The 26,438-nt window shown below is 44.6% G+C and overlaps 1 protein-coding gene across 1 annotated transcript; it reads left to right on the forward strand.

Annotated features, from left to right (window-relative positions):
- The first annotated feature begins 20 nt into the window (after positions 1-20).
- On the forward strand, positions 21-26,216 carry tsc22d2 (TSC22 domain family 2). The gene is made up of 3 exons (XM_079267839.1): positions 21-2,277; positions 24,388-24,439; positions 24,594-26,216. Exons 1-3 carry the CDS (start codon positions 698-700, stop codon positions 24,876-24,878), a joined length of 1,917 nt encoding a protein of 638 aa, XP_079123965.1. The 5' UTR covers positions 21-697; the 3' UTR covers positions 24,879-26,216.
- Positions 26,217-26,438: the final 222 nt, after the last annotated feature.

Here is a 26,438-nt window from a genome sequence, read left to right on the forward strand (position 1 = left end):
TTGTCGAGTGGTTGGGTCCGGAGAGCGGCAGGCAGGAGTTAGCTCCGCGTTAGCTTTCTGCCGCTGTGGTAAAGTGGTTATCTGTCAGCTAGCTGCTATGAGCAGCTGCCAAAAGTGAGCTGTCCACACGACGAGAAGCAAAACTTCTCAGACTTTGAGAGGTTTTCTCCGTCTATCGCTGGATTATATACTCTTTTTTTTTTTTTTGGAAAGATAATGGATTTGTTTACATCATGATTTCTCACATGCTGGTACCGAGGTAGGGGGAACTAGCTAACTTAGCTAGTCGGTGATCAATACAGAGAGCTGAGAGAGAAGAGTGGGCTGGGACCGGGCCCGCCTCAGACTAAAGTACCGGTGGCAGCAGCGGAACAAGAACTTTGACAAGGGCCTGTTTGCAACTCCGCAGTCGGGACACGGGGAAGGCCGACCGGGTGTCAGAGAGAGGCCGGAATAGGAGCACCAGTCACCAGCGTGCTCAGACCGCACACCGCGGACCGTTTCGGGAGTTTGTAGGGGTCTGGCTTCGGTTGTGACACTTTTCTCCGACAAGAGGGAGGAAGAGGAACGGAATGGAAATGTCCTGTGATTGTACGTGTCTGTGTCACATCCCTCGGCTGTGAGTTACTTTCGCAGGACATTGAGTCCAGCACTTTGTTTCATCTGGAAGAAGACAGACTTTACACAGGTAGTGAACATGTCAAAAATGCCGGCGAAGAAGAAAAGTTGCTTCCAGATCACGAGCGTAACGCAGGCTCAGGTGGCGGCCAGCAGCATCACTGAAGACACCGAAAGCCTCGACGATCCGGACGAGTCCCGGACAGAGGACGTGTCGTCGGAAATATTTGACGTCGGTCGGGCCGACCTAGGTGCATGTGAGCGGAGTTCTTCCGAGGAAACCTTAAACAACGTAGGGGAGCATCAGGAGGCTCAGCCGCCCACCACGGCCCCTGTAAACGGGGGACTCTCTTATAAAAGTATAGGCACTGGTCGTGCCACTCCACATCATTTAGGAGGGCCTGTGCCAGCTACAACTCAACCCTTTGTCCCGAGCTCAGCCACCCATCCGTCAGTCATCAATCCAGTGCCCACTGCCACTATTTCCACCAGTGTAATGCACACACCCATGAACAGCACCTGTATTTCCCGTTTCAGGGTCATTAAACTTGACCATGGCACTGGAGAACCCTTCAGACGGGGAAGGTGGACGTGCACTGAGTTCTACGAGAGAGATTCTGATTCAAATGTTAATCGAACTGTGGATAGCATGAAGCCAACTGTGACCCTCGATCACAGTATAGACCGGGACAGTGGGCTCGGGCCCACCAGTAACTCTGTGGTCACTAGCAGTGCTTTTTCTGCACAGACTTTGGAGAACACCACGGACAGTGGCTACTCCACCGCGCACCACCCTGTCCACCCTCACCCTTTAGAGCTTCTGCAGCAAGGCTACAGCTTGGCTCCACAGGTAGGGAGCGGAGCAAGTGCCTTCCAGCCCACGGGGTATACAACTACAGCATCGCAGCAACGACAACAGGCTCAGGTCAATATGCAGCCTGTTGCTCCCCAGAACTTCCTCTCGAACAGCCTCAATGGTGTGCACCCCGGTGCCGTACATCAGAAGACTCCCGTTATGCCTCCTGCCATGCAGGCCCAGCAGTTTGCCTATTCTACTCATCCTACTGGCCTCTCAACTGGTCAGCCGGACTATAGTCAGCAGCACTTTGTCTCAAGCGCTCAGAACCTTCCCATGTCTGCTCTCCCCGTGGGGCCTTCAACTAGCCAGGTACCATCGCCTCTAATCACCCCTGCTGGTCCAGGAGCCCAAGGGCTTGGTGGAGAGGCAGCCTCAGCCCAGGGTCTCCTGCTGCAAGTAGGGAATACATCAGCCATGGCACCCATCCTCCCAGGAAGTGGCCAACAGCAGCATGCGGGCCAGACTCAGCCTTCAGGAGGGTTAGGAGCAGCCCCTGCACCTTCCACCACCTCCCACAGCGGTGTCCAGAACGCACCTGCCACAGTGCCCAGTACCACCATCACCCCTCCAGGAGTGCAAAGTCAGACGCCGGGCACAGGAGGACTTGTCATGCCCTACGGAGCCCACGGAGGAGCAACAACAGGCCTTCCCTCCATCTTCAGTTACCAGACAGAAGATAACCGGTCCATTGTGGTGGCAGGGAAAGACGGTGTCATGCCTTTCATCGGCGGGGGCCTCAATCTGCCCAGTCCTGCTGTCAACAGCCTGTTTGGCATCCATATTACAATGGATGAGGACAGGTAAGAGGGTATAATACAAATATGTGAAATGATTCCGCTTTTTTAATTTTTTTTTGTTCAGATGTGGGCGATCAAGCAGTATTATAGTATTTATCGCTTTGCCTAAATCTATGAGCAACCATAACCTGGAGCAGCACTGATACATTGTTGGAGGTAGTATGTGTGTATCTGGAAGTTTTCCCTCATATTAAACAACCTCGTTGCATTCTTCTGCACTGTGGTCATACACCAAGCTGTGGAGAACGCCTCTCCCAGTGCCAAAATAAGGCACACTAACTGTAAAATGATTGGTTGTATTTAAGGATCAATGAAACAAAGCGCTTCTTTTTTAATTCCGTGTCTAAGTGTGAAGTTGTACATTGAGAGGAAGGAGGTATTAGAGGTATAGTGAGCCAATATAAATGGGCAGACACAGGATATTCTGTCTTTGTCAATGATGGGCAACCCACAAAACAATGCATAGTAACTTCACAAAACCCACATCCTCCTCCCTCAAGCCTCCATTCAACCATACAGACGGTTTGTGTTAAAGGGGCATTACAAAGCATGTGGATAAGTTATAACAGACACGGTAGCCGAGAAGGGAATAACTGTCCAAATGTAGCCGTTTTTCTTCTTCTCCTGTCTGTCTAGGAGAGACTGTTAGTCAACTTGCCCTGCCCTGGCGATCCCAGCCTCCCAACTTTATACCTTGTAAATACCAACGGTACTTCACTCTCCTACTGTGCTCTTCTAATGTGAACACTGTAGCTATTTGAAGGGTTTGTCAGATGGGCGTCGCACAGCTTTTGCTGAAGTGTTGCCGCTCTTTGGCATTGCAAGCAAGCCGAGGAGACACACACACACGCGTGCATTGTCTATCCTGAATTGATTTGATTCATACCTCAGTGCTTATCCGTGTGCTCTGTTCTGTTCTTCAGTGGTCGTTGTGAAAGGTAGACAGCTAGAGGAGGAGGTGTTTGTGTTTTTCTGTCTAGTTATTCCTGAGGCAAGTCATTGTTTACCGACAGACTTTATTCCAGCAGCATAACACATGGGTTGATTGTGTGCTGAGGGCAAAAACGTGTGTGTGTGTTGTCACTGATGATTTTGTGTGTGTGTGTGTGTGTGTGTGTTAGAAAGAGGAGTGACATCAGTGGCTGTCTGTGTCTCTATAGTGATGCTGGCAGCAGGACAGGACGAACAGGGAGGTAGAGAGGACAGACAGACGGGCGCAAAAACAAACTGTTGCACTGATGGTAGGCTATCTGTGTCCGTGGCAGCGATGACACAGCCCGGCTGAATCAGCGGGAAGATGTCTGCCCTCTGCCGTGGCTCTCAGACGAGTCCCTGTTAACACATCAGTTCAACAAACTGTTGCTTTGTTGCTGACCTGTGATGGGTTTACATCTTCTTCTTCTCTGCACATTTCCTTATTTTTTTTTCCACAAGATTGTACATTTTAGATACTTGAAACTGCACACTTGTCATAAGTTTAAAAAAAGAAAATGCTGTGTGAAATAGGGTCCCACATAGGGCTGCTATAATTTAGGTTCCAGTTTTTTGTGTCGTCCGATTTGCAACAAAATTGCTACATATTCAGTGGTGCTTCAGCCACACTTTGTAACCATGTTTCAGAAAGATAAGTTAAACCGCATGGCTGCAAGTTGAGTCAACACCAAACTGGATATGGCCGAAACCTTCTGGATGGTTTTGTTTGTTGATCACTTTACACCAAACTTTTGTACATCAGTTGTAATTCAAATTCCTTGTCAACTCCTAAATCTCTGCGAGGACCAAAAAAAAACATATTTCTTGGAAAACCAATCTAATGGGACACAGATTTACAAAGTCTTGTCCGAGGCGCACGAGCTGAGCCTCGTCGAGGAATCTCTTCCAAGTTTCATTGTGTGGTTCTGTTTTGAGTTAGAGGCGCGTGATGTAGGAGAAGTGGAACAAAGCGCTGTGGAGTTGCGAGATTGGAATGATTTCCGCTGGGCATGCGATGGTTAGCGTCTCTGGTCAGCGTGCTGTGTCTCTCAAGTAAAGAGATAAAGCTGCCTGCCCCTGGCACAGATACATCCATCACACATTACATTCACCAAGCTGAAGAACAGCTGTGTCTTAATTGTAGCAGCGAAGACAAATGCAGTCTGAAGTGATGTTGGAGCAAGTGAACGTCTTCCGCGGGTGATGAGAAGTTTTGCCTGTCGCCTTTTAAACATCACCCTGACCCATGTAGGCTACACATTCACACTTGAGAGACCTAGTTCAGCCACAGTCTGCTTTTTGGCTGTTGAAGAGAGCCTGGTGGGAGGTCATTGTTCCTCGTCAGTGTGGTGATTCAAACCGCACAAAAATGTTTTCATGAACTTTATTTTGTTTCTGCCAGATTAAAAGACTGCCGCTCGTATCGGCAAACAAGCCGATGAACTCTGGTCCAACAAAAGGGACGTAAACCAGCTGCCAAGTTGACAAACGTCAACAAGTCTTGATAGCCAACAAATGAAGTCGTCACGCTGTTGTGGAAACTCGAATAACCACAAGATTAGTTTGAACAATCCTTTTGTTCAGTTGAACAATCATTAGGGTTGAATGCTGGGGAGGTGAACAGAGTTTTATCCTCATGACTTTAAAGTTTAATCTTGTTTTTCAGTGCAGAGAGTTGAGTGACGGAACATTGTCAAAAGTTTGGTTAGTCTGAATACACACGTCTTCGGTGCTTGTACTTGCCATCCTTCCATTTCTATCTCTTGGCAGTTAAACACAAAGGGGGAGGGAGTGAGGACAGGGTGGGATGGAGAGTCAGTTTTGGGATGGGGCGTGTGTGTGTGTTGGGGGTTGTAGTTTGGTGCCTGGAAACAAGGGAGCAGCTTATTTTCCACAGATAGCTGACCTGCCTGAACTTCCAGGGGATACATTCCAGGAGCCCTGAATGACTGTGATTGTGGGACACTCCCTAACTGAGGCCTTAACACTCTCGCGCTCTGCTTCTAAACTGCTGCAATTTTTTGCTACCCCGTTCACATGATTGTCTTTTCTAGTTTAATCAACCCGGAGAGAAAGAATGAGTTGACAGACAAAACTCTCCTCTCTGCTTTTACATTTGAGTGAAAGTTCACTGTACGTTGAAGTGTGTTTGATTTTGAAACATGTCGGGTTTGTTATATGTTTCTAAAATTTCAAAGATCAGATGAAGAGGCAAAGTGGTTGAATACGTTAGCACAGCAGGACTCGCCCTGTTATCTCAGCAAGATGTGGTCAGGGGATCACTTCCAATTAGAGTGGACCTGCAAAAGCAAGTAAACAGCCACGCTGCTGGTGGCTCACTTTTGGCTCACTTTGTCCTGGAAGCCGTTGAATCAGTCGCAGGCTATTCCAGGAACGAGCACGGTGTGCAAACTGTTGTTTCTTTTTCTTTTTTTCCCAACATGGTCTCAGTACAGAACAGGTTAGACTCCTCTTGAGTGTTTGCAACATGTTAAGTAAGCACCAAGTCATTTGTCCTTGTTACCCGGTCTGTACTTTGAACATGGAGTAGAGTGGGCTACGCTGAGCTGAGAGGTTGAGTAATGCTCCGCTGTATGTGTTGCAACTTTTGATGTTCACAAATATTGGTGACATCTGCGTTTTCAGAAGCTTAATGACGAACTTTTCATACAGTTAGGATTACTGACCATGGGAGATTTTAGACTGGTCTGAAGTGTTAAACCAGTCTTAGTGTTGCTCTTAGATCCGTTTAACGCAAATTAGACCTTTTGACATGTAAACGTCAAACATCCCGCAGTTCCAGCGTCTCAGATGTTAGCCGTTGCTGCTTTTCCTGCTCATATGTGATGGTAAACTCAATTCCATGGCGGGGTTTTGAACTTTTAGCCACAAAAACCAGCAGTCTGAAGACATCATCCTGTTTGAGAAATTTGTGATGGGCAGTTTTTAGTTTCTGACGTATTAAAGACAACACAGTAAACTAATAATATAACAAATGTTTAGTTGCAGCCTTAATGATCACCATGAAAACCTTGTTGAAAGTTGAAGTTGATCCAAATGAAGCACCTGTAGCCGATAGCTCTCCCTCTGTGCTGTTGCTTATGACTGCAGCATGGTGCACACTATGATCGTTGATGTGTCGATGGACCTGAATCAGTTTGAATCGTCTGGCAAAAAGTGTGTTCAACACGACACCCTTCAGAGTTTCCTCAGAATTCATCTGATGTATTTCCGACGCTGGTGTCTCTAACCCTGTTGGTTTACAGTAAAGTCAGATATTCTCGTGCAAAATTGAGGAAGTGAAAGAGCGAGAACCACTGGGCAGAACTGCTCTCCTCTCAGAGTTTGTCTTATGCTAATGATGAGCAATAATACATCTGAAAGTACAGCGGGGAAACGTATGTTTCAGAGCAATAAAGACGGGGGAGAAGAAAGGAAATGCTAATCGTTTGGGGAGTAAATGAAGTGATTTTTGTAGAGGAATGCTTTTTAAGGCCGACCCCAGATCAGAGCTTAGTTTGTAGGTATGGAGAAGAAGTTTGACTGTAAGTCTGTGGAGTATAAATGTCTTTAGCTCTAAATAGGCTAATGTGGAGATGTGTGTCTCAGCCATTCCGTCTCCTCGAGTGGGAAGCGAGGGGCTGAACAACAGGGCTTCAGAGCCCGCGGCCCCACAGAGCTCCGACATGACTGAATAGTGAGTAATGAGGATGTGTGGAAAGCATGGCAGGCAGCTGCATTTGAGTCATCCGTCCTCTCTCTGTGCTCCCCGCTCGCTTTCAATGGGTGTCGTCTACTGATCTGGTGCTTGTGACTGTTCTCTGTGTGTGTGTGTGTGTGTGTGTGTGTGTGTGTGTGTGTGTGTGTGTGTGTGTGTGTGTGTGTGTGTGTGTGTGTGTGTGTGTGTGTGTGTGTGTGTGTGTGTGTGTGTGTGTGTGTGTGTGTGTGTGTGTGTGTGTGTGTGTGTGTGTGTGGTGGTATGACAGTGTGGGATTGGCTGGGAGAGTTGAAGAGAGGCTCCAAGTTTTGAAGAAAGGCTGAATGAGCGATTTCAGGGGGTGGCCATGTTTGGCGTCTTCTCGGCGTCTCCAGGGTCTGGGAGCTTTTTCTTCTTCATTGTCTTTTTCATTTGCCATTCACTGACTGAGTGTTTTCCCAAAGTTCTTCCTAACTGACTCTGGGTATTAAAGTCCACACACAGAAGATGATCAATTCAGTTCTTACTGGATGCCGCATTTCTCCAATGAACATAAGAACACAGCATGAGCAATTATAAGGATCTCTTGGTTTTGATCCTTGGAAGAGTTGTGAGAAGATATTCAATGTATTGGTCTAAGATGGGAAATGGGCAGTTGTAATAAGTTATTCTTTTGATTATCGGATTATTTGTTTGTTCTATATAATTGTGAGAGATTTCCATCACAACTTCTTACAGCCCAAGGTGATGTTTGCCGAACTGAAGGCGAAAACTCATTTCTTTGTCTCGACACAATCACAAAATCTATCACAAAGAAAACTACAAATCCCATTTCCTTGAAAAATGACTTGAACAGTGAACTGATACCACTTTTTGTTGCATCTATATTCTAAGAGATTAATAGTGAATCTCTATCAATCAGCAGCACAACCTGCTCTGAAGGCCAACTCGGGTCATGTCTGTTTGGTTTAATCTAACATCGACGCACCCAATGAAAAACCTCGACGCTACTTTTTGTTTTTTCCGTCTTCGGCTGAGAAAGGCGCAGTTTTTTTTTTGTTTTTTTTTTTTGCAAGAGCCCACGTTTCCTGTGAACCACTCTCTGCCCCCCCCCCACCACCACCACCACCACCTCCTGCACTGTCTTACAATGAGCAGATACATTTTTTTTTACAAGGGAACGGGACGTGAGTCATTGTGGCTGAATGAAGTCGTCTTCTTCTTCGTCCAGATATCATTCATCTCCTGATTTCCATCAAATATCTTCCTGTAATTATGTTTTAGTGTTTATTGTGTAACTGCTACGACTTTGGAGATGAGTCTTTTCATAACCCTTTTGTCGAACATAATAGTGTCATGAATCAGACTCCGGTCACTTCATATCTTGAGCAAAAACGCTGACTCAAGTAGTCATTTTGATAACCGGAGTCCTGTCATCTTTTTGAAGCTTTTCATTTGCGAATCTAATCGACTCTGTCGGCCTTTTCTTAGCCCTATAACGACCACGGGCAGGTATGTTGACCTGCTGGTTAGCACGACGGTGAGGTGTGAGGACTGTTCATTCTGAACTTTCACACGCTCGTGCTTCCCGTGTTCTTCATCTGAGTCAGCCTCTACGTTTAACTTGTCGACGTGTTCACAGAAGAAGTGCACTTAAAACCCCGTGGAGTCAACCTGACTTTTGAATCGATATGTATGGTTTCTCACCATGCATATTAATTTAATATTTACTCTATCAACCATGTTTTTGATTCCTACATTCTGCTCTGCCGCTTCGCTACCATCGCTTCCTCCTCGGGACAACACCGAACAATGGAAAATATTCCCGTGCTGTTCATGAATGCGGCTCAGCAAACACCGGGAGGGAGTGTTGGCATTTTATCGTTGAAGTAGGATTACAACAAACATGTGTGACAGTGGGACAGTCCCTGGGATGTTCAACTCAAGGGATTAAGAGGTCACCAAAGACACTGAAACATAGGTCCCGTGAAAAATGTAATATTTGATAAGATGGCAAAAAAGCAAAAGATTTAACTGTATTCGTAAAACATTAATATACTGCACCTTTTAGAGAAGTGCAAAGTAGGGCTTTCCTCCCGATGTTACAGACTTGCTGAACCATTGGCAGCCGATTGGCAATGACCGTCTTATATTTCCGTTTTCAGTCAAGCTTATAACCGAGCTAACACTTAACGTTAACGCAGGTTGCATTGACTTGCATTAAAGATGTGTTCAAGCTCTATTTGGTAAAGATGAGGGTAAATTATAACGCTGTCATGAGGTGTTCAAATTATATCTCACAACATTTAGTTTTTTGTGAGAAACTTGAATAAAGTTGATGATGGAGATATTTTCCCAGCAATATAAACAGTAGGTGGCGGTATGCACTACCCTCGCACTACGATCGGTATGCGATCTACCAATGGAATTTAAAGAGGAAGAAGAAAGTCCCCCCCGTGTACAGCTTCTTATCACCAACGTATATTTATAACAAATACCACACATATTATGGTAATCAGCGTTGCATAAGTGTCTGACCTAAATACCGTTTGTTGTTCAGTCTTTGTTCATCCTGCATCGCTCTTTCCTGTCCTTTAATGTAACGTTACTGACGCGACAAAGCCTCTGCCAGCTGTTAGCAGACTGTTAGCTAGCTTTACCCAGCATGCAGTTCGGCGGAGAAATTTTATAAATGTACAATTATTAGTGCTACAACTTGTTTATCTGTCACAAACTGTTGTGTCGTGGTGTTTTGCCCTGTTAAAGAGCGTTAGTTGTGGGTTGTTAATTGTTAAAAAGTTATGACCATGAGTAGGGTTCCCTCTCAATACAGTGAAGACAACTAGCTCCGATCGTAGCGCCCCCTAGCGGCGAACAATATATTTTGCTGCCTGTTGAAAAGCGACAGAAGTTGTTTTCGGCTATGACGGTAGATGTAAAATTCATATCGTACGGAAAATTAAAAGCGGTATACCGCCCAGCCCTAGTGTGCAGTCAATGTACTGTCAAAAGACACACCCAGTGTACGGTATGTTGTCTGAAGAATCTGCACAGAGACGTGAATGCACAGTCCAACCAGCAATACAGCTGGGAAGAACACCGGAGAGTGACTGGCCAGTGTTATCACACAGCAGCTGACGAGCCGAGACGGAAACAGACCCGAGGGCCAGTATGGCAAACGTCAGTTGGCGCGGGGTCACGCTCCAGGAACCAATTCGACCCTTTATTTAACCTGCAGAGTCGATTAACTTGAGCCCGGCCTTGAGATAGTGTGGCTTTGTAGCTCCAGACTGACGAGGAAACCCAGAACCCTGAATTACGAGTCATCTGTGCTCACGCTAACAGTGATGTGTTACCGAGCAGAAATGAACACCCTCTGCTTTACGAGAATGCCCGTATCGGTTCGACATATTTTCACTCGAATTACACCGACTTTACATTTTTTGCTAGTCTTTGCTGAGGTGTTGGAGAACATTGCTGAAGCTTGAGCTGTGATCTTATTTACTGAGGTGTTTTTGAAGTTGAGTCATGAATACCCAGACAAGCCCCTCTTCTCTCCCCCACAGGAGAGTGGGCAGGCTTGTGCTATCAGTGGTGGTTAGCTGCACAGCTGGGACTTTGCCTGACTGCAGTGTTTGGGCCCCATGCAGAAGGTCACATCGTCGCTCTCGCTCTCTTCCCCCCGCCCCCGCCCTGTAACGTTATTTTAAAGGGCGGGAATTTAATTTGTTCCCTTGAAAGCAGAGGCTTTCCTCAAGTGACCCGAGGGAGCGCGTGTTTATGCAGCAGCTTACACGGGGATTTGTGGACATGCTTGTTTTTTTTAATAAGTTGCTCTTCTGCTGAAGCCGGAGCATCATGGTTATGTCGTTATTACACAACATGTAACAGAATAGGATTTGAACGACCATTTTTATGCTCGGGGAAACATTTGCCGTCTCTAAACAAATGTATGTATCGTAAATCTTGAATACTGCTGCAAAATAGCTCTTGTTGTTTGCCATGACAGGCTCTTCATGTGTCATTCAGAGTCGTGACACAAACAAAGCTTCTCCATTGACGAGATGTCCTGGCTGCTAAATCCCTGGTGAAGCACACATCATGAGACCGGGGAACGGCCTCTTAGATCTGACAGCATAGTACGACTTCGCTTCAGGCAACTCGCCCAACATGAGAGTGAGAGACACTTTTTGGCATCTATTTGCAGGATGGTTGCTCAACGTGTAAGCACTCACGCTCTTGAACTGCAAAAGTTATGTTTAACTGCAAAGACTTGTGTCCAGAACTCATAAAAGTGCAGAGAACTAAGGAAATCCTGCACACATTGTGACATTATTCAAATCTAAATATGGTTGTTTAAACAGATTCTCAGTCATGATATGACAAAGTTATTTAAATAGTGGCAGCTTTTAATAAGTAATGTAATCATCGCTTTCACAAGTTGATCATTTCTCATTTGAATAGAACCTGTGCATCTTTCAGTCGAAGATGCCTCTCGATATCAATGTATACGTTTTACGAATGACTGATAAAAACAAGTTTTCATTGGTGTGGCCACATGTCACGGCTTGATTATGGCAGACGTTGTAGGCTACTGATCTTTATTTGTTCAGGTCCACATCAAAGTCTCCCTAAATCAACACTCTGGCAAACCATACTTTGTATGTTTTATGGATCGAGGAGAAGGTTAAATTTGCATATCCACCTAGCAACATTCGGCTTCTTGTCTTTTCACACACGGTGGAAGTAATTTGACTGTCGTCGCTTAAATATTTCCTTCCAGCAATAAAACAACTTCCGACAGCGTGTGCAACGTGCGCTGTGTAAAGACGACTTCTACCCGCTAAACCCCAAAATCCGCCGGCGGGATCGGAAAAGAAGAGCATAAAAAGGCCAAAACGACACCGTTGATCACAGGCAGAAGCTGTGTCCGCCGTCAGTATCTGCAGATTTTCACCTTTCCGGCGGGTAATGTGCGACAAATGCAGAAAAAGTTGGTCTCGGCTGAGACCAACAGTCACGTGACAAAAAGTCAGTGAAACTTCCATTGTTCCCCATTTTTTGTAAAAGAAGTTATCAAAGAAATTCAACTTTTTTTTTTTTTTTTTTTCTTTGTGTTGTACTGCACAAAATACATTTTGAGTTCTCTGCGTCTAACCATGACTGTGCTGTTTCCTTTGTGGTGCAGGACTGATATATTTCAGTCAAGATCAAGGCCACAGAGTGAATGTGACGGGAGCACAAAACACAAATATCGTGTGTTGTCCAAAAGTGTTCCAAAAGGATTCAGTTTGCGACCGTGAACCACAAAGAAAAGCACCAAATCCTCACAGTGGAAAACCTGGAACCAGCAAACGTTTGGCATATTTACTTGAAAGAAAACCCCCTAAAACAATTAGTCACTTGTCATAATAGTTGCCAATTCCTCTTCTGTTGATGGACTAATCGACGAATTGTAACTTTTATTCGGTAAATTATTGTGTGTTGAGCTTTAGGCTCTGTCGAATGCATCTTAATGAGCAGTTGTACTGTTACTCCAGGCACCTGTTGCATTAAAGAGACTCGTACAAGTAAACAAGCCAGGGGACTGTCACAGTGCTACGTAAAGGACTGAGAAACACACTTGAGGTGGCTTGCCACGCCTCCCTGTTTTCCCCTACTTTTCTAATTCTCCATTTCCATGATTTAGATTCGCTGCTTTTCTCTCAGCTTCTCCTTTAGATAACTCTGCAATTACCTGAAAGCTGATGAATATTTGATGTGGTTCGTAATCGTATCTCCTCTCAGGAGGACTCCCTGTTCAGAGTTCACTTTCTCTTCTACAAATCAGTCTGGCCAAGTAGTTTTAGACTTTTTGTGAATTTATGAGTGTTAATAGATGACTTCCTGGCCAGATCCTCCCTGATCGCTGGTGACCTTTGACATTGTTTGCTGTAAATTAACACTTTTGTCGAATTTTAAGTCTGTTCAAGCATTTGGATTACTAGTTATTGATAAAATCGCCACCAGACACCTGGCTGTTAGCAAAAATAAATGTTCAGGGTTTTACAGATTTCTGTAGTACAAAACATGTTGCATCAACCAGATGTTGGTTTAGCACATTGAAGTGGCAATCCTTAAGGTTTCTGTCCTGGTGGATTCGCTCTCGTGCTCGCTCTTGCGCTCTCTCATATCTCATTAAGTCTTGGGACAATACCCATGTGTTACACTCACTTTGCATGTTTTACACTCACTTTGCATGTTTTTATTTGATAAAGAATGTTTCAAAAAGTACAATTATAGTTTTCAACATTAGGATTTTCCCTTGTGGTGGATAGGCTTGTGTTAAAGAACCACTACATTTACAAGAAGTGGGGAGATTTTAAAAAGCAAGCAAGTAAAAAGCCATATTTCACTGAAAAGTGATCACATGAAGATTGTAGAATTCACCAAAAACATTCTGCTATCAGCAGCTTCATTGTTGCGTTCGAAGCCTAATTGTTACGAACCGTTGTTTCTCTCTATCTCTACTTTCTCCCCGCCGTTAAAAGAAAAAAAACAAAAAGGCATTTTGAGACCAACTACTGAATTAAATGACTCATGCTGGACATTTCAGCAGCTGCGAGTGTGCAATGCATGGTGAACTGAAGGAAGTGTCGCGGTGCATTTTGTGACACTTTTGAGCGTCTAAATTCTGCCCGTCACGAGGGTCCGGTGCTCGGGTTTCTCTCCTATGACGTGCCGGGGGGGGGGGGGGGTCTCAGCACTGCAAATAGCCCGTCACAATGAGAGAACATGACGGGGGCCGTGTTGTATTACGTCATGTTCTCTGAAGAGAAGCTGGTGGTTACTGACTCCGATTTATTGACTAATGGAAAACCATTAGTGGAGAAACCATTTGTCAATTAGTGACACTTGCAAACCAGCGATTTAAAGATGGCTTTAGGAAATGATGCAGGGTATTCTCACAGTTTGAATATAGAGTATTTAAACCACATAGCTAGGTCTGAAGTGCGCTCTACCTTGGAAATAATGTTTAAGAAAACCTTGTGAAATACATGTCAACATGAGCAGGGTGTCTAGGACGCACTATTGTTTGCTCCTTTTCTGTAACTCGTGTAGCATATTATTTGCAGCACAATCCTTTTCTGTGGACTTGAAATTAAGTAATCAGAACATTACGATATCCGGTGAATTAGTGTTTATGACTGGTTATCTGGCGACAGCAGATATAGAGTTTATCCAGGCAGGGACGGCTGTGCAAAGGTAACAATACTGAGAACATACTGCTGCAATCCCTTCATTACTTCTGGGTCTAAAAAAAGTTTGAAATTGGACAAAAAAAAGGGACAAAAATCATTTGTACATGGAAGTTAATTGACCCGTCTGACACAAGTTCATGAGTCTATGGTCTTTGTGGACTTCACATCCGTTTGCTATCAAATGGAGTGCAGAAATATTTGCTTATGATACAGAACATTCTGTGGAGTAAATTAAATTTGACAGTAATCGATGGATTGTTAATCATCTTAAAAACATGCGAGTACCTGTCGAGTAACGCCAGTTGGTTTTGATTTGTGAGTAAATGTGTCCGGGGTCTACATTAGTCACGAGCACTACTTGTTCCCATGTGCTGTGTCTCACGGAGACTGTTTGAGATCTTGACTCTCTGCCAGGGATCTTTAAATGGCTGCCAACAAACGGCGGCAAACAAACGTTGGAGTCAAAGTGTCTGCATATTTACAACTATATCGCACTGCCTGATCAAGTATCTCCAAGGCATATTGTTGAAGGGTTGAATCCCAGGACGCTGGGACTCTTGAGGACATTTGCAGGAAATTAGTCATTTCGACTTTGATTTGAAATTTGTCCGTGACGTCTCTTCTAGCTAGAGGATTCAATCGGCTAGATGTATTTTAGTAATCCGTGGTCGTTCTTGGGACAAAAAAACTGATCTGATGATTTTGTTTCCAATTGTTGTTTCCCAGTTGTGATCAAAGAAAGATTAGCGATGTGTATTTTGATTAATACACACCCTGCATGATGAGAGGCATGTGAATATCCTCGACCATTCGTGGGATACAAGAGCTGAAACTGTCACGAGTCCAGAATGAGCGTGTACCAACATCCACACGACCATATTCTTCCACAGACGAGATGTGGATGTCTGTGTCGCTCAACAGTAGCAGTTGAGCGAGTGCGTAGTGTCGCGGCTGGCAAAAGATGAAATGTATGTGGTTGAGTTCCCCCATCCAGTTTGCCCGTGGGCACTGTGACTAACAACGCGGCTTTATTCAAAACCTTTCAGCGAACCACCGGTAAACCTGAAGGAGTCTCCTCATTCCACCCCTCTTTGTCCCGAGCTCACTTTCCTGCAAGGTTGGACTTGTTGAGAGTGAAGGTGGGGGGGGGGGATTGCACATAAATAGTTTGGGGGCATAAAGGAGCATTCCTGGAAATGATTGCTTTGTGAAAAATGTAAAGCCTCAGCTGGGCACTGCGTCCTCTGATCACTTGTACTTTCTTCACAATCACTGGTGTTGTGCAAGTTTCTACTACGTTGTCATCATCAAAACATGCTTACCCGTTTATTTTTTACGGTTCTGCTGCCCCACTATGGGCTCAAATAAGGGTAATAAAAGATTTAGAGCTTGCTAATAATCTAAATTAATTTCAAAGACTGCATGAGAAGTCTATTTACAAAATCTGAGTTTCTCAGGTTTGTAAATGTGGAACGATTTAGTTGTGTACAAAATAAATGACAGAGTGAGGTCACATGAATACTGAGGAACAAAATGCTTTTGTCACATCTGTACATAGTAACATTGTAAAATAAAAATCTATTTTTATAAATTATCTCGATAGTCTTTTTATTTAAAAAAAGATGTCAACCATCTCCAGCTGCTAAAATGTGGTTATTTTCTGGTTTCCTGTCTTTGATGATGGAAAACATGATATTATGGCATCTTTCACTATTTACTGCTATTTATTGACCAAACATTTAATCAGTTAATTAAGATCAACATGGCAACCTGATGTAATTGTGCACACAATGTATTTTATTGCAATTTCTTTCTTCCCATTCCCACTGTTTAACTTCCCATGCGGTGTTCCCCCCCCCCCACAGGTTTAAAGGCTGATAAACAGCGACGGGTTGGTCGGTTCCCAAGCTCAACATACGATTGACCCTTATTTGATCGTATATAGCTCTCTTGAAATCTCCTCTTATTAACAGCTCGACAAGCGACCAGATTAATTTATTTCAGCCGAACTGAATTACAAGTTACATTTGTAAACATTCCAGGAAAGCAATTTGTCGGTGTGCTGAATGGAAACATTGTGAGGCCGTGGTTGGTCCCAGCGAACGCAGCAGCAGCCCTTTTACTGCCCTCAGCCCCACAATGATCAACTTCATGATTATGGACAATAAAGAAAAGGCAGATTTATATTCCAACTGAACACACTTGATTAGTGGCCCCACGCTCGGGCCCCGGAGAGTTATTTGATCCAGACCAGGTATGCTGCCATCGTTTATGACACAGAGACAAACTTCGCATTATTGAGACGAGGAGGAGGAGGAAAGCTGAAACGTGGGAAAGCTGCCGTTTCACTCATGATATGCCAAAAGGAAAGAACCGCTCAAGTGACTGTCTTTGGCGCTTTATAAAGAAAATATCACAAGTTTATTCAACATCTGTTTATGGATTTTCAAACCAAATGGGCCTTTTTTTTTTCATGGCACAGACTGTAGTCATCCTCCCTCGATACAAATGAACAACGAACCCCCAAAAACACACTTTGTAGTTGCCAACAGGCCGTGGGGCGTATCCTCAGATAACCTAGCCCAATTACATTTCAGGGTCTTTCTTAAAAGCACATACAACCGTAAGTACATCATTTGGAACGGATTACTGAGCCCCCCCCTCCAGCGAAATCCCTAACTTCAGAGCCTTGATGGACGTGACGAGACTTGACATGGTGCAGAGCTCTGATCTCAAGTTTAACGAGGCCTTTCTTTTTAGATGCAGGGAGGAATTGATTCATGGCAATCGTAACCAACAAAGAATTTTCTCCGCTTGCGTAACAGAGCTCTCGTCTCAAAGACGACACTGTCTGAAGGTTTTCGTCCTGTCAGCATTATCTTTAGAAACGTTGCTGACGTTCTGACCTTTATTTATACGGGAAAGGTCTGCTGAGCACACACACCTCTTTCTTAGTAATCGTCTTGCTTCACACTCTGTCAGTAAGAGGCATTCACGCCTGGGAGATACTTAATATAACCATAGGCGTCCACTGGTGGCCGTTAAACCCCTCCTCTGGACCACACATGGTCAAAGGCAGACCTGATGAGCGCAGAGCGAGTTTTGCATTTGACATCTGACTCTATTTCAATTTTTACTTCAGGCCACACAACCCCGTTTCTAATCTTTAAGATAACTTTCAAGCCGTATCTTCCCCGTGTCGTACGATTGAAGCTCAAGCTATGTGAAAGCCAGAGTGAAATACAGCAGCTGAGACATCCATCAGGCCTGGTGTTTTTGCCGAATGACATCAGTGTGACCCAATCCCTGCACTTCAGAGAGGAAGACCAAATGAGGCTAAGTCCTTGATCCCGTGATAAATGCTCTGTTGAATACAAAGGCTCGTTAACACTGAGGTGCCAGGATTTTCCCATTAAAGCCTCCGGAGTAACACTATTACTTTCAACACATTCCAGCGAGGTCCTAATCCAAGTTGAGCCAAACAAGTGGCACAAGCTCAAATCACTCAGGGAGGCGAAGGGGAAAAGTTGTAAAACATGATATGGAGGCACATGGTGCGGCCTGAAGGTCTGGTTTGAGGCAGTGACCCGTTACACTGTGGCTCTTTATCATCTCGTCAGCTGTAAGAGAAGTAGAACGATGGTCCGCTTTCTCATTAATACAGATCTCATTTGTATTGGGTCCCCGGGGGCCTCGATTCGTTCTCATGCTCCCTGGCGTCCGGTTCATCCACCAAGTGGTCTGCTAGCGGTGTCTTAAGGGAAGACGGGCCGATGGGCTCTCGGTACGTCACATCGGGACACATGCAGAGTTGAGATGTTTTTGCCCAAGTCTGGGGATTATGTAACAGGCACGGGTCCGCATGGGACAGTTCCTGCGGCGTGTTTACAAGGAAGCTCGTTGGCAGCGGACACACCTACTCATGAGTCTTTGAGTTAATGCTGGACAAATAAACCAGACAAGAAACTCTCCAGACAAGGGCTCTGTGTAGGTCTGTCTTATTTAGTTTAGTCTCCATTGTGTCAGTCTGGACCACCCTTCATGTGGACGACACATCCCAACAATCCAGCATTTGAAAAGTGTTCAGAGGCACATACTAACTTTGAACATCCTGCAATTGTCACCATTGTTTGAAGCATTCCAGTGCAACAAGGACAGAAGTGGTTGGACTCAGGATTCTTTGGTTTGTGACTATTTCAGTGCAATGTACAAGTTTCCATCTTCATGGAGAATTTCCAGTACTTGTTTCTCGCTTGTTGTACTCGGGGGTCGTTCATTTGCGTCCTGACAAGCACGTTGGTTTAACGATGGCTTTACTCACCACTACTGTACACGTGAAAGATACAATCTCAGACATTTTACACTGCAAACGATGTACGCCCTGATCTTGTGTCCAGCTTTAAAGATTTAAAAAGATATATTGGTATGACGAAATAATACTATTAAGAGTGTGAAAATTGACAAAGCCGTCTCATTCACAAGGTTTATTTTAGAGCCGTTTGGGGCTTTTGATTGCGTCATGAAAATGTACTGTAGCACTTAGACTCCTGTGTTATCTAAAACATGTAGTTTTTTCAATCTGAAGCTGAAGAAATATTGAGTCGACTCATTGATTAGTCAGTATTAGTCAGTCTACAGTTCACGCTGTTTGAATCTACAGTATGAACTCACCGTTCAAGACGACAAGTCCCAACAATGCGCCATCCGAGAAAATGTGCTCGGGCACATCTTTACATACTTCCCCAATCGTCACTGTTGCTTGAAGGTGTTTTGGGACTATTTCAGTGCAATATGCAAATTTCAGACGTCACGGGGCATTTCAAGTGTGCGTCACCCAATACCAAGTATCCCTCCTGTATTGCTTTCTTGTCGTACTCTGGTTTCAGGTCATTAAATTGGATCATGACAAGCATGTTGATGTCGTTTTAGGTTTCTAGTTTCTCACATTTCACAATGCAAATGAGAATTTTACTCTCACCCACTGCACAAGAGAAAGATTGATCTTATCCACTTGATCTGTCCTTTTTTCCCTGAGCACTTGAAGGACTTCCAGTTTTTAGAAACGTGTTGAGATGAGATGAACTTGATGTGTCTGCTGCTGTGATCTAATTTGTCTGATTGGTGAACGTGATGGTCTCTCAGCTGAAGAGAAAACACTCATGCAAAACATCCTGATCCCTTTGTCATCAGAGAGGGTCATCAGTATTTGAGAGGGTTCAGGATCCGACAGTTGTTATGACCTTTTCAGTAAGAGGAGCCACTTTCAGTTCTCTGAACCAATGCTCATTTATAGCATTTGTCCGACACCGCTGAGTGAGATTACCGAAAGTTACTACTCGTGCACAAGGGTCAGGGCGACGACGAGTTTGTCTCATTACAGAAATAACGAGAGCAGCTTCTAGTTGATTTATGCCACAACAATGAATCCGTTGTGATCATTTCGGAAAGTCATGACTGAACCGCTCTTGCCTGAAGCCGCTCTGTTCGTTTTCACTGAAGCTTTGTGTCACAACTAACTGGAGCCTCTGCCGACCTTGTCTGGCGAAGCAGCTGAACTGCATCTTACCCCCCCAAAAAAAGAAGGCATCGGAAAGAGAACATCAGTGAGGGGACCCCTCTGTTCTTACAGCCCCCACCCTCCAGCTATGTTCTTACAGCCCCCACCCTCCAGCTATGTTGTTACAGCCCCCACCCTCCAGCTATTGTTTTGAAATACACTTACCGCGGGGGGGGATCACATTAGACTGAGGTCTAATTTGTTCAGCTGCCGCCCCACAGAGAGTGTTGGTATGCTTTGTGACAGCGACGTGTGCCGCTGCATCTGTGCTTTAATGGAGCACACATTAGATTTGATAGATGACATAAAGTAATATTTACATTGAAGGGATAAAGTTCACCTTCCTGCTGCTTCCGGTGTGTGAGCAGGTACGGGAGATAAGCCGGTGATGGAAAAAAAGCTCACTTTAGTCCGCATCGATCCAGAAACTGGACCGTTTGGATAACTGCGCCTCAGTGAAGAGCTTGACTGTGTGTTGTAACAGCGTAATGGTGGCTCTGACACAGATGGCCTCGAGGCCGGAGGTGTCCAAAGTTGGAATGTGCTGCCTTGTGGTCCTGGAGACTTTGTTTGGGGGGGGGACTGCTCCGCTGCAGTCTGTGAGTAAGGCCCATGTTGAGGTGAACACGGCAAGTGGTCCTTATATAAAGCACCACATGTCTTCCTTGAATAAAATGTCCATTCTGCTTTGTGTTCCTTGGATGCTGAATGGCAACAAATTAGTTAATTTGTTTTGTCTCCAACATTTCTTGTTGTTTTTAGGCCAGATCTTCCATTCACTTGACAAGCTAGATTCAACGAGGATTTAAATGAGTGGACATTTGGAAGTTGATTTGCCTTGCTGCTCTGCATTACAAATTCAACTACAATGCAAAGCTTGTGAATCCAGTGGATCCGGCATGATCTACAGTGGTGTTTACTTTAATATCAATGTGACTTATAGAAACTTGCATTAGTCAAATTTGAATTTGAGCTTCTATCATATACAGCGTATGAAAACATGAACCATCTCAATCGACTTTTCTTAAAAAAAAATAAGTTTAATAAGGTGTCCTCAGCCTCAGGGGGTCGAAGTGAATAATGTCATCTGTCAAAGAATCCCAGCAGGGCCGAGATCCTTCTTGTGGCACGCGTCAGTCTGTGGCACGCAGCGTCACACAGCGTCCCTCTCTGTCACTCAGCGTCCCTCTCTGTCACTCAGCGTCCCTCTCTGTCACTCAGCGTCCCTCTCTGTCAGTTCAGCGGAAAGATTCAGCTGTGGCACGCGAGCATAGTTCGGCAATTGTCAAGAAGCTGCGGAGCTGAGGGGGCGGAGCCACATTTCCTGAGACATTTCCTGAGAACACCCGTTGTTGTTACGACAGATCAACTTCCATAAATCAGTTTTATGATTTTAGTTGAGTCACAGGAGCCCCCTGTTCTCTGTATGCATCCTTAGAGTAAGTACGTTGTACTTTTTTGTTTCTCATTCATTTTATTTCAGTATGATTTTGCTGCTTATGCAACAAAATGGAACATAATACACTTTCCAAATTATTACTTTTATAGTCACTTACAACAATCGGCTAAAATAATGAAAATATCTTCACTCTTCCTCTGCTTATTATGTATATGTATGTCAGTAGGACCAATGGATCAATAAAACACGTATTGCTTTTCATCTACGAGCGGCGTCGGTGTTTATCTGCTTTTTATATGTTGTGCTATATATTGTGATGACTTCCATAACAGTTCAACTACGTTTATTTAACACAAGTAGGAAATGGCATTTAACACATGTAGCGTCCAAATCTTTAGCTGTAAGTAAACCTTTAGTTGACGCGTGTTTCTTGTCTTTTGCACATATCTCACACCGACGCCGCTCGTAGATGAAAAGCAATACGTGTTTTATTGATCCATTGGTCCTACTGACATACATATACATATAAGCAGAGGAAGAGTGAAGATATTTTCAAACATGTATTTTTGGATTGGACATTTTATGTCTTAATTTTAATATATACTTTTAAATGATTCTAAAACGGATGATTTATTTTCATTATTTTAGCCGATTGTTGTAAGTGACTATAAAAGTAATAATTTGGAAAGTGTATTATGTTCCATTTTGTTGCATAAGCAGCAAAATCATACTGAAATAAAATGAATGAGAAACAAAAAAGTACAACGTACTTACTCTAAGGATGCATACAGAGAACAGGGGGCTCCTGTGACTCAACTAAAATCATAAAACTGATTTATGGAAGTTGATCTGTCGTAACAACAACGGGTGTTCTCAGGAAATGTCTCAGGAAATGTGGCTCCGCCCCCTCAGCTCCGCAGCTTCTTGACAATTGCCGAACTATGCTCGCGTGCCACAGCTGAATCTTTCCGCTGAACTGACAGAGAGGGACGCTGAGTGACAGAGAGGGACGCTGAGTGACAGAGAGGGACGCTGAGAGACAGAGAGGGACGCTGTGTGACGATGCGTGCCACAGAGTGACGCTGAGTGACGCAGAGGTGCCAGTGCCACAAGAAGGATCTCGCTGTCTCACAAGAATCCAGGAGAGCGAGAGAGAGAACTCCGCCCCCCTTTTAGTTTTCGCACCATGTGACCGAGCCGTGGATTTAACATGCACTCTGCGCCAGTGCATACATGACGCACTCGCGTGTCGACGCTCAGTGAAGTAAAATAAGAAAGAAGCTTACGGCAGAAACTTTTAAGGACAATCAGGAAAAAAATGCGCTGCAAAATGAACTACAGTCTGCCCTGCTCACCGGTAACGTCACCACCGGGACGTCCGATGTCTTACCGAGCACGCTGTGCCAGGTAATGCACTTCATATACAGTCTCTGCCATGTGTGCTTTACTATCGGATCAGTTGACTTTCATATGTGCTTGGTGCAATATGTGGGTGCATGCTCTGCACATTGTTGTTGCTCGCGTGTCCTGTTGGATCCACATGTTTTGGGTTATGTGCATTGTGGTACCTCTTGAATCGGAAACCAGACTTAAACACACACGCCTTTGGACTGAAGGCATTTAACTCGGCCATGTCCAGATAAGTCTTTCGTGTCACAGTGGACGTGATTGAAATCCAATCCGCGTGTTTGCGCTGTGTTCTGCGTATCTGACGTGTTTTTGTCTCTCAGCTGTCTGTAGCCTACTACGTGCTGACCCTCACGCGCTGGGGCTCCCTCGTCATGTTGTCGGTCACCATGTTGTGAATCTCAACGCTCATCTTTTTATATTGTAATATTTTAAATGCATATGTCCTCAGTGAGGTTGGTTCATACTATTGAAGACGTTCCCTGTATTCTCCACCAATTTTACGCACACGGGATATTTGTTTCCATGTTTCGAAAGACTCAAAACGTGTATCGAGTCTTTCGAAACATGGAAAAAAATATGAATTATTTAATATAAAAGGCACAGTTGCTATTTAGCGTACCTTGCTTTAACCCTCTATTACTGTAACGTGTGTGGATTTAGGATGGCTCGCTCCAGGAAACATGTTTTCTCCACATTGTAACCCGGGTTAAGTGTTTCCGCACTAAACTTCTTCCAAACATCCTAATGTGTGCATGAAGCTCCCTCACATCCCGGACTCGTGGTCAGAGCTCCGTCTAGCGGCTCGAGGACGCTTCGGTCCTTTTTGTTTTGTTTTTGCATCCACATCCGAGCAGGGCGGTGATTGTGCAAGAACACGTTTACGGATAAAGATCTATAAAGATAAAGACTATTTAACCGTGGGCATCTTTAATGTACGCGGGTCTTTGGCTTGGTTCAGTAAGTTGTTCGTGTTTCGTGTGTGAAGCGGGAGACGTGTTTTCTGTCCTTTCTTTCCTTTAGAGGGGGGGGGGGGGTAGAAACCCAAATGTTGCGCTGCTTCTGAAGGGATTTGGAAACGTGTTTACAACGCGGGACGCACACAGGCGCGGCGTGGAGGCTTCACGCGTCTCCAGCACACAACAACATGTTATTATAACAGAGTGGAGAAGAATGAGGTTTACAATGAAAACGGATCGCTGATGGTGACATCAGCCGCACCCGGAACGTAACTCGTGCAGGAGACCGATCTGTTTTCACCGTGGTGTAGTCATGCGTTGATACACGCTCGTATCACCGCGGCGAAGTATTTTTATTATCAGGGTTCCTGCTGCTGTTTCTGCACGGACGGATTTGAGTGTAAATGTGTTGGTGAAGCAGCGCTTCTTTTTGGGCATTTTACTTCCCTTTTTAAATGTTTAAAGATCCCGTTGGAGAACTGCTGTGCCACTTATTTCATTCCGTGTCCACGTGTGTTTGATCAGAATGTGAGTCACACGCGACGCAGGCGTCATAGTATTACGTTGAAGGTGAACACCTGGTTTTACTGGTGAAAGACGTCATGAGAGGCGCCTAAATCTCTGCTTGTCTTATTGGAGATTTACAGCTGGTTAAGTTTCGTCACAAGTGTCTCCAAGTCAAGAGCACTAAAACATGATGGGAGTTTTTACATTTTTGACCGTTAATCTACTAATCAGAATGTGTTTTGTTTACTTCTTGTGCACCAGTGAAATCCTCTGAGGTCATCTTTGTCATGGAACATGGATATCAATCTGAAGTGTGTGGTCGACGTGAGATTGGCATGTTGTGGTAACTCTTTCTTCTTCTTTTGTCGCCACAGTGCATCCGGTGCCAGCGTCGTCGCTATCGATAACAAGATTGAGCAAGCAATGGTGAGACACGGAAATGAGGCGTCAGCGCTGAAGATGTTGCTAAAAAAAAGAGCCCACTTTAAATTCAGAGATGTCATGTGTTCCTTTTTGTTTGAGGATGGAATCTGCTGTCGTTTGTCTTCTAATTTTAGTTTCCCTTTTTCTTCTGTTTCAGGACTTGGTGAAGAGCCACCTGATGTATGCTGTTCGTGAGGAGGTGGAGGTGTTGAAGGAGCAGATCAAGGAGCTGTACGAGAGGAACTCTATGTTGGAGCGCGAGAACGCCGTGCTGAAGTCGCTGGCCAACACGGATCAGCTGGGCCAGGTGTCCAGTCAGCTCAACCAGGGCAGCAGCACGCCTCCGCAGCAACACGTCGCAAACGACAACAACAACGGCCCCGTGGCTCACCACGAGGGGAGTCAGAGCGTCCCCCATCAGCCCAACATCACCTCGGCGTGATCCTCGTTTCCCCTCCCCCCGAAATACACGCACTCAAACACACACCTCCCATGGACAGGAGTGGAAGATCCCGTCAGTAAAGACAACTGCTACCGTCCCCTTAGCTTCATAAAGCAAAAAGGCTTGAGTCTGCGTTCAATATGCTCCATTTGAGGAAATCCACAACATTTTCGTTTGCTACCAAGCGCCATGCTTTCGATGCGCGCTCGTCGCCGGGCTTCACATAATGAAGACATTTACGACCCCTCAAAGTCTTATTCTGTCCCCGCGGTCGGCAGGGGAGCCGGTGCACACCGAGAAAAACTGCATGTTGTTCTTGTGCAGGAGGACGAGGTCGACGGGCTCGGTGGAGCTCGATTTGTTGGGGCAACAAGTGGTGGAAGTGGGGTGGTGCAACCCTGACATCCGGCAGGGTCCCTCCTCCCAATATCCCTGACCCCCACATCGCTCCAGGGCTGGAAGAGGCCAGGGAGCCGTGGGGGAGAGGATTTCCCCCCCCCCCCCCGAGAGAGGAGCAGGAAGCCGGCGGGTGCCTCGGCTTCGTTATATGCTGCAACAAAAAGCTTGCGTTGTTTTCTCAGAGCCACCATACTTTGACATAAATCATAATACTTTTTTTTTTTTTTCTTCATTTCAGTTTTAGTATTTGCATTTATTTATTTCAGGGCTGCTATTTTCATAATGTAAATGAACAATGTCATGGATATACTTATTAACAAAAAAAGATAAAAAAACTTTTCTCTTTGGTCTTTTTGGTATTTTAGAAACTGTCAGGTATTACATTTGGTTGTCTCATCGCAGCAACTAGATCTCAATAAAGTAGGCAATAAGTTCCATAACCGAAAATGTTCTCATGAAATAGTGCTAACACTAAAGCCGAGCTTACATTAGGTGAAATCCAGGTTGAATGTATATTTTGTAAAGTATCGAGAAAGGAGGGTTTGTACAGGAGGAGCACCTGTTGTTAAGATGTGATGGGATGTTTCCATAAAGAAATCTATTAAATTACTTTTTTTTTTTTCTAGACTTTCTTAGTCCAAACAAAATACAGAAATGAATTTAGGGGTTTGTTCTGGGGGATGAAAAGCTGTGAAAATGGTTCGACCTACTTTATAACCAAAGACGCAAAGCTGTGCAAGTCTTTTTTTTTTTTTTTTCATTTCACTGCACACACCTATTTTTTTCCCTACTTTCTCCTTCCCTGTGTGTTTTTTTTTGTTTGTTGCTGTTTTGCATGTTCTGCATGATCTATAATCAAACCACTTTCTTACCTCATATTTTTATCCAGCTCTCTTATTTTGTGTCGAGTTGTCCGTCTGTGAATGATTGTGAAAGAGAACGGGAACAACGGGCAGAGGGGGGGAGGGGAGGAGGAGGGGGGGGGGGGTGAGAATACAAAATCAGAACGGCGAGGTGTTTGTGTCGTGCACAAACTATAAGTCAGAGAAGGAGCCGTCTTTTTTTTGTTTTCACGTCAATGCTGTGTCGACTTTCATATGCAGAGAAAAGGGTTTTGCTCCGTTGCAGATTTTAATGTATTTACTGAATGCAGCGTTTAGA

The sequence above is a fragment of the Melanostigma gelatinosum genome, assembly GCF_949748355.1.
Source record: "Melanostigma gelatinosum genome assembly, chromosome: 4".
In the NCBI taxonomy this organism is placed as follows: domain Eukaryota; kingdom Metazoa; phylum Chordata; class Actinopteri; order Perciformes; family Zoarcidae; genus Melanostigma; species Melanostigma gelatinosum.

Bases quoted from the DNA above. Each gene is read 5' to 3' on its own strand.
- tsc22d2 (XM_079267839.1), top strand. From the start codon at position 698: ATGTCAAAAATGCCGGCGAAGAAGAAAAGTTGCTTCCAGATCACGAGC. The intron at 2,278-24,387 runs GTAAGAGGGTAT...TTGTCGCCACAG, and splicing joins ATTACAATGGATGAGGACAG to TGCATCCGGTGCCAGCGTCG. The intron at 24,440-24,593 runs GTGAGACACGGA...CTTCTGTTTCAG, and splicing joins ACAAGATTGAGCAAGCAATG to GACTTGGTGAAGAGCCACCT.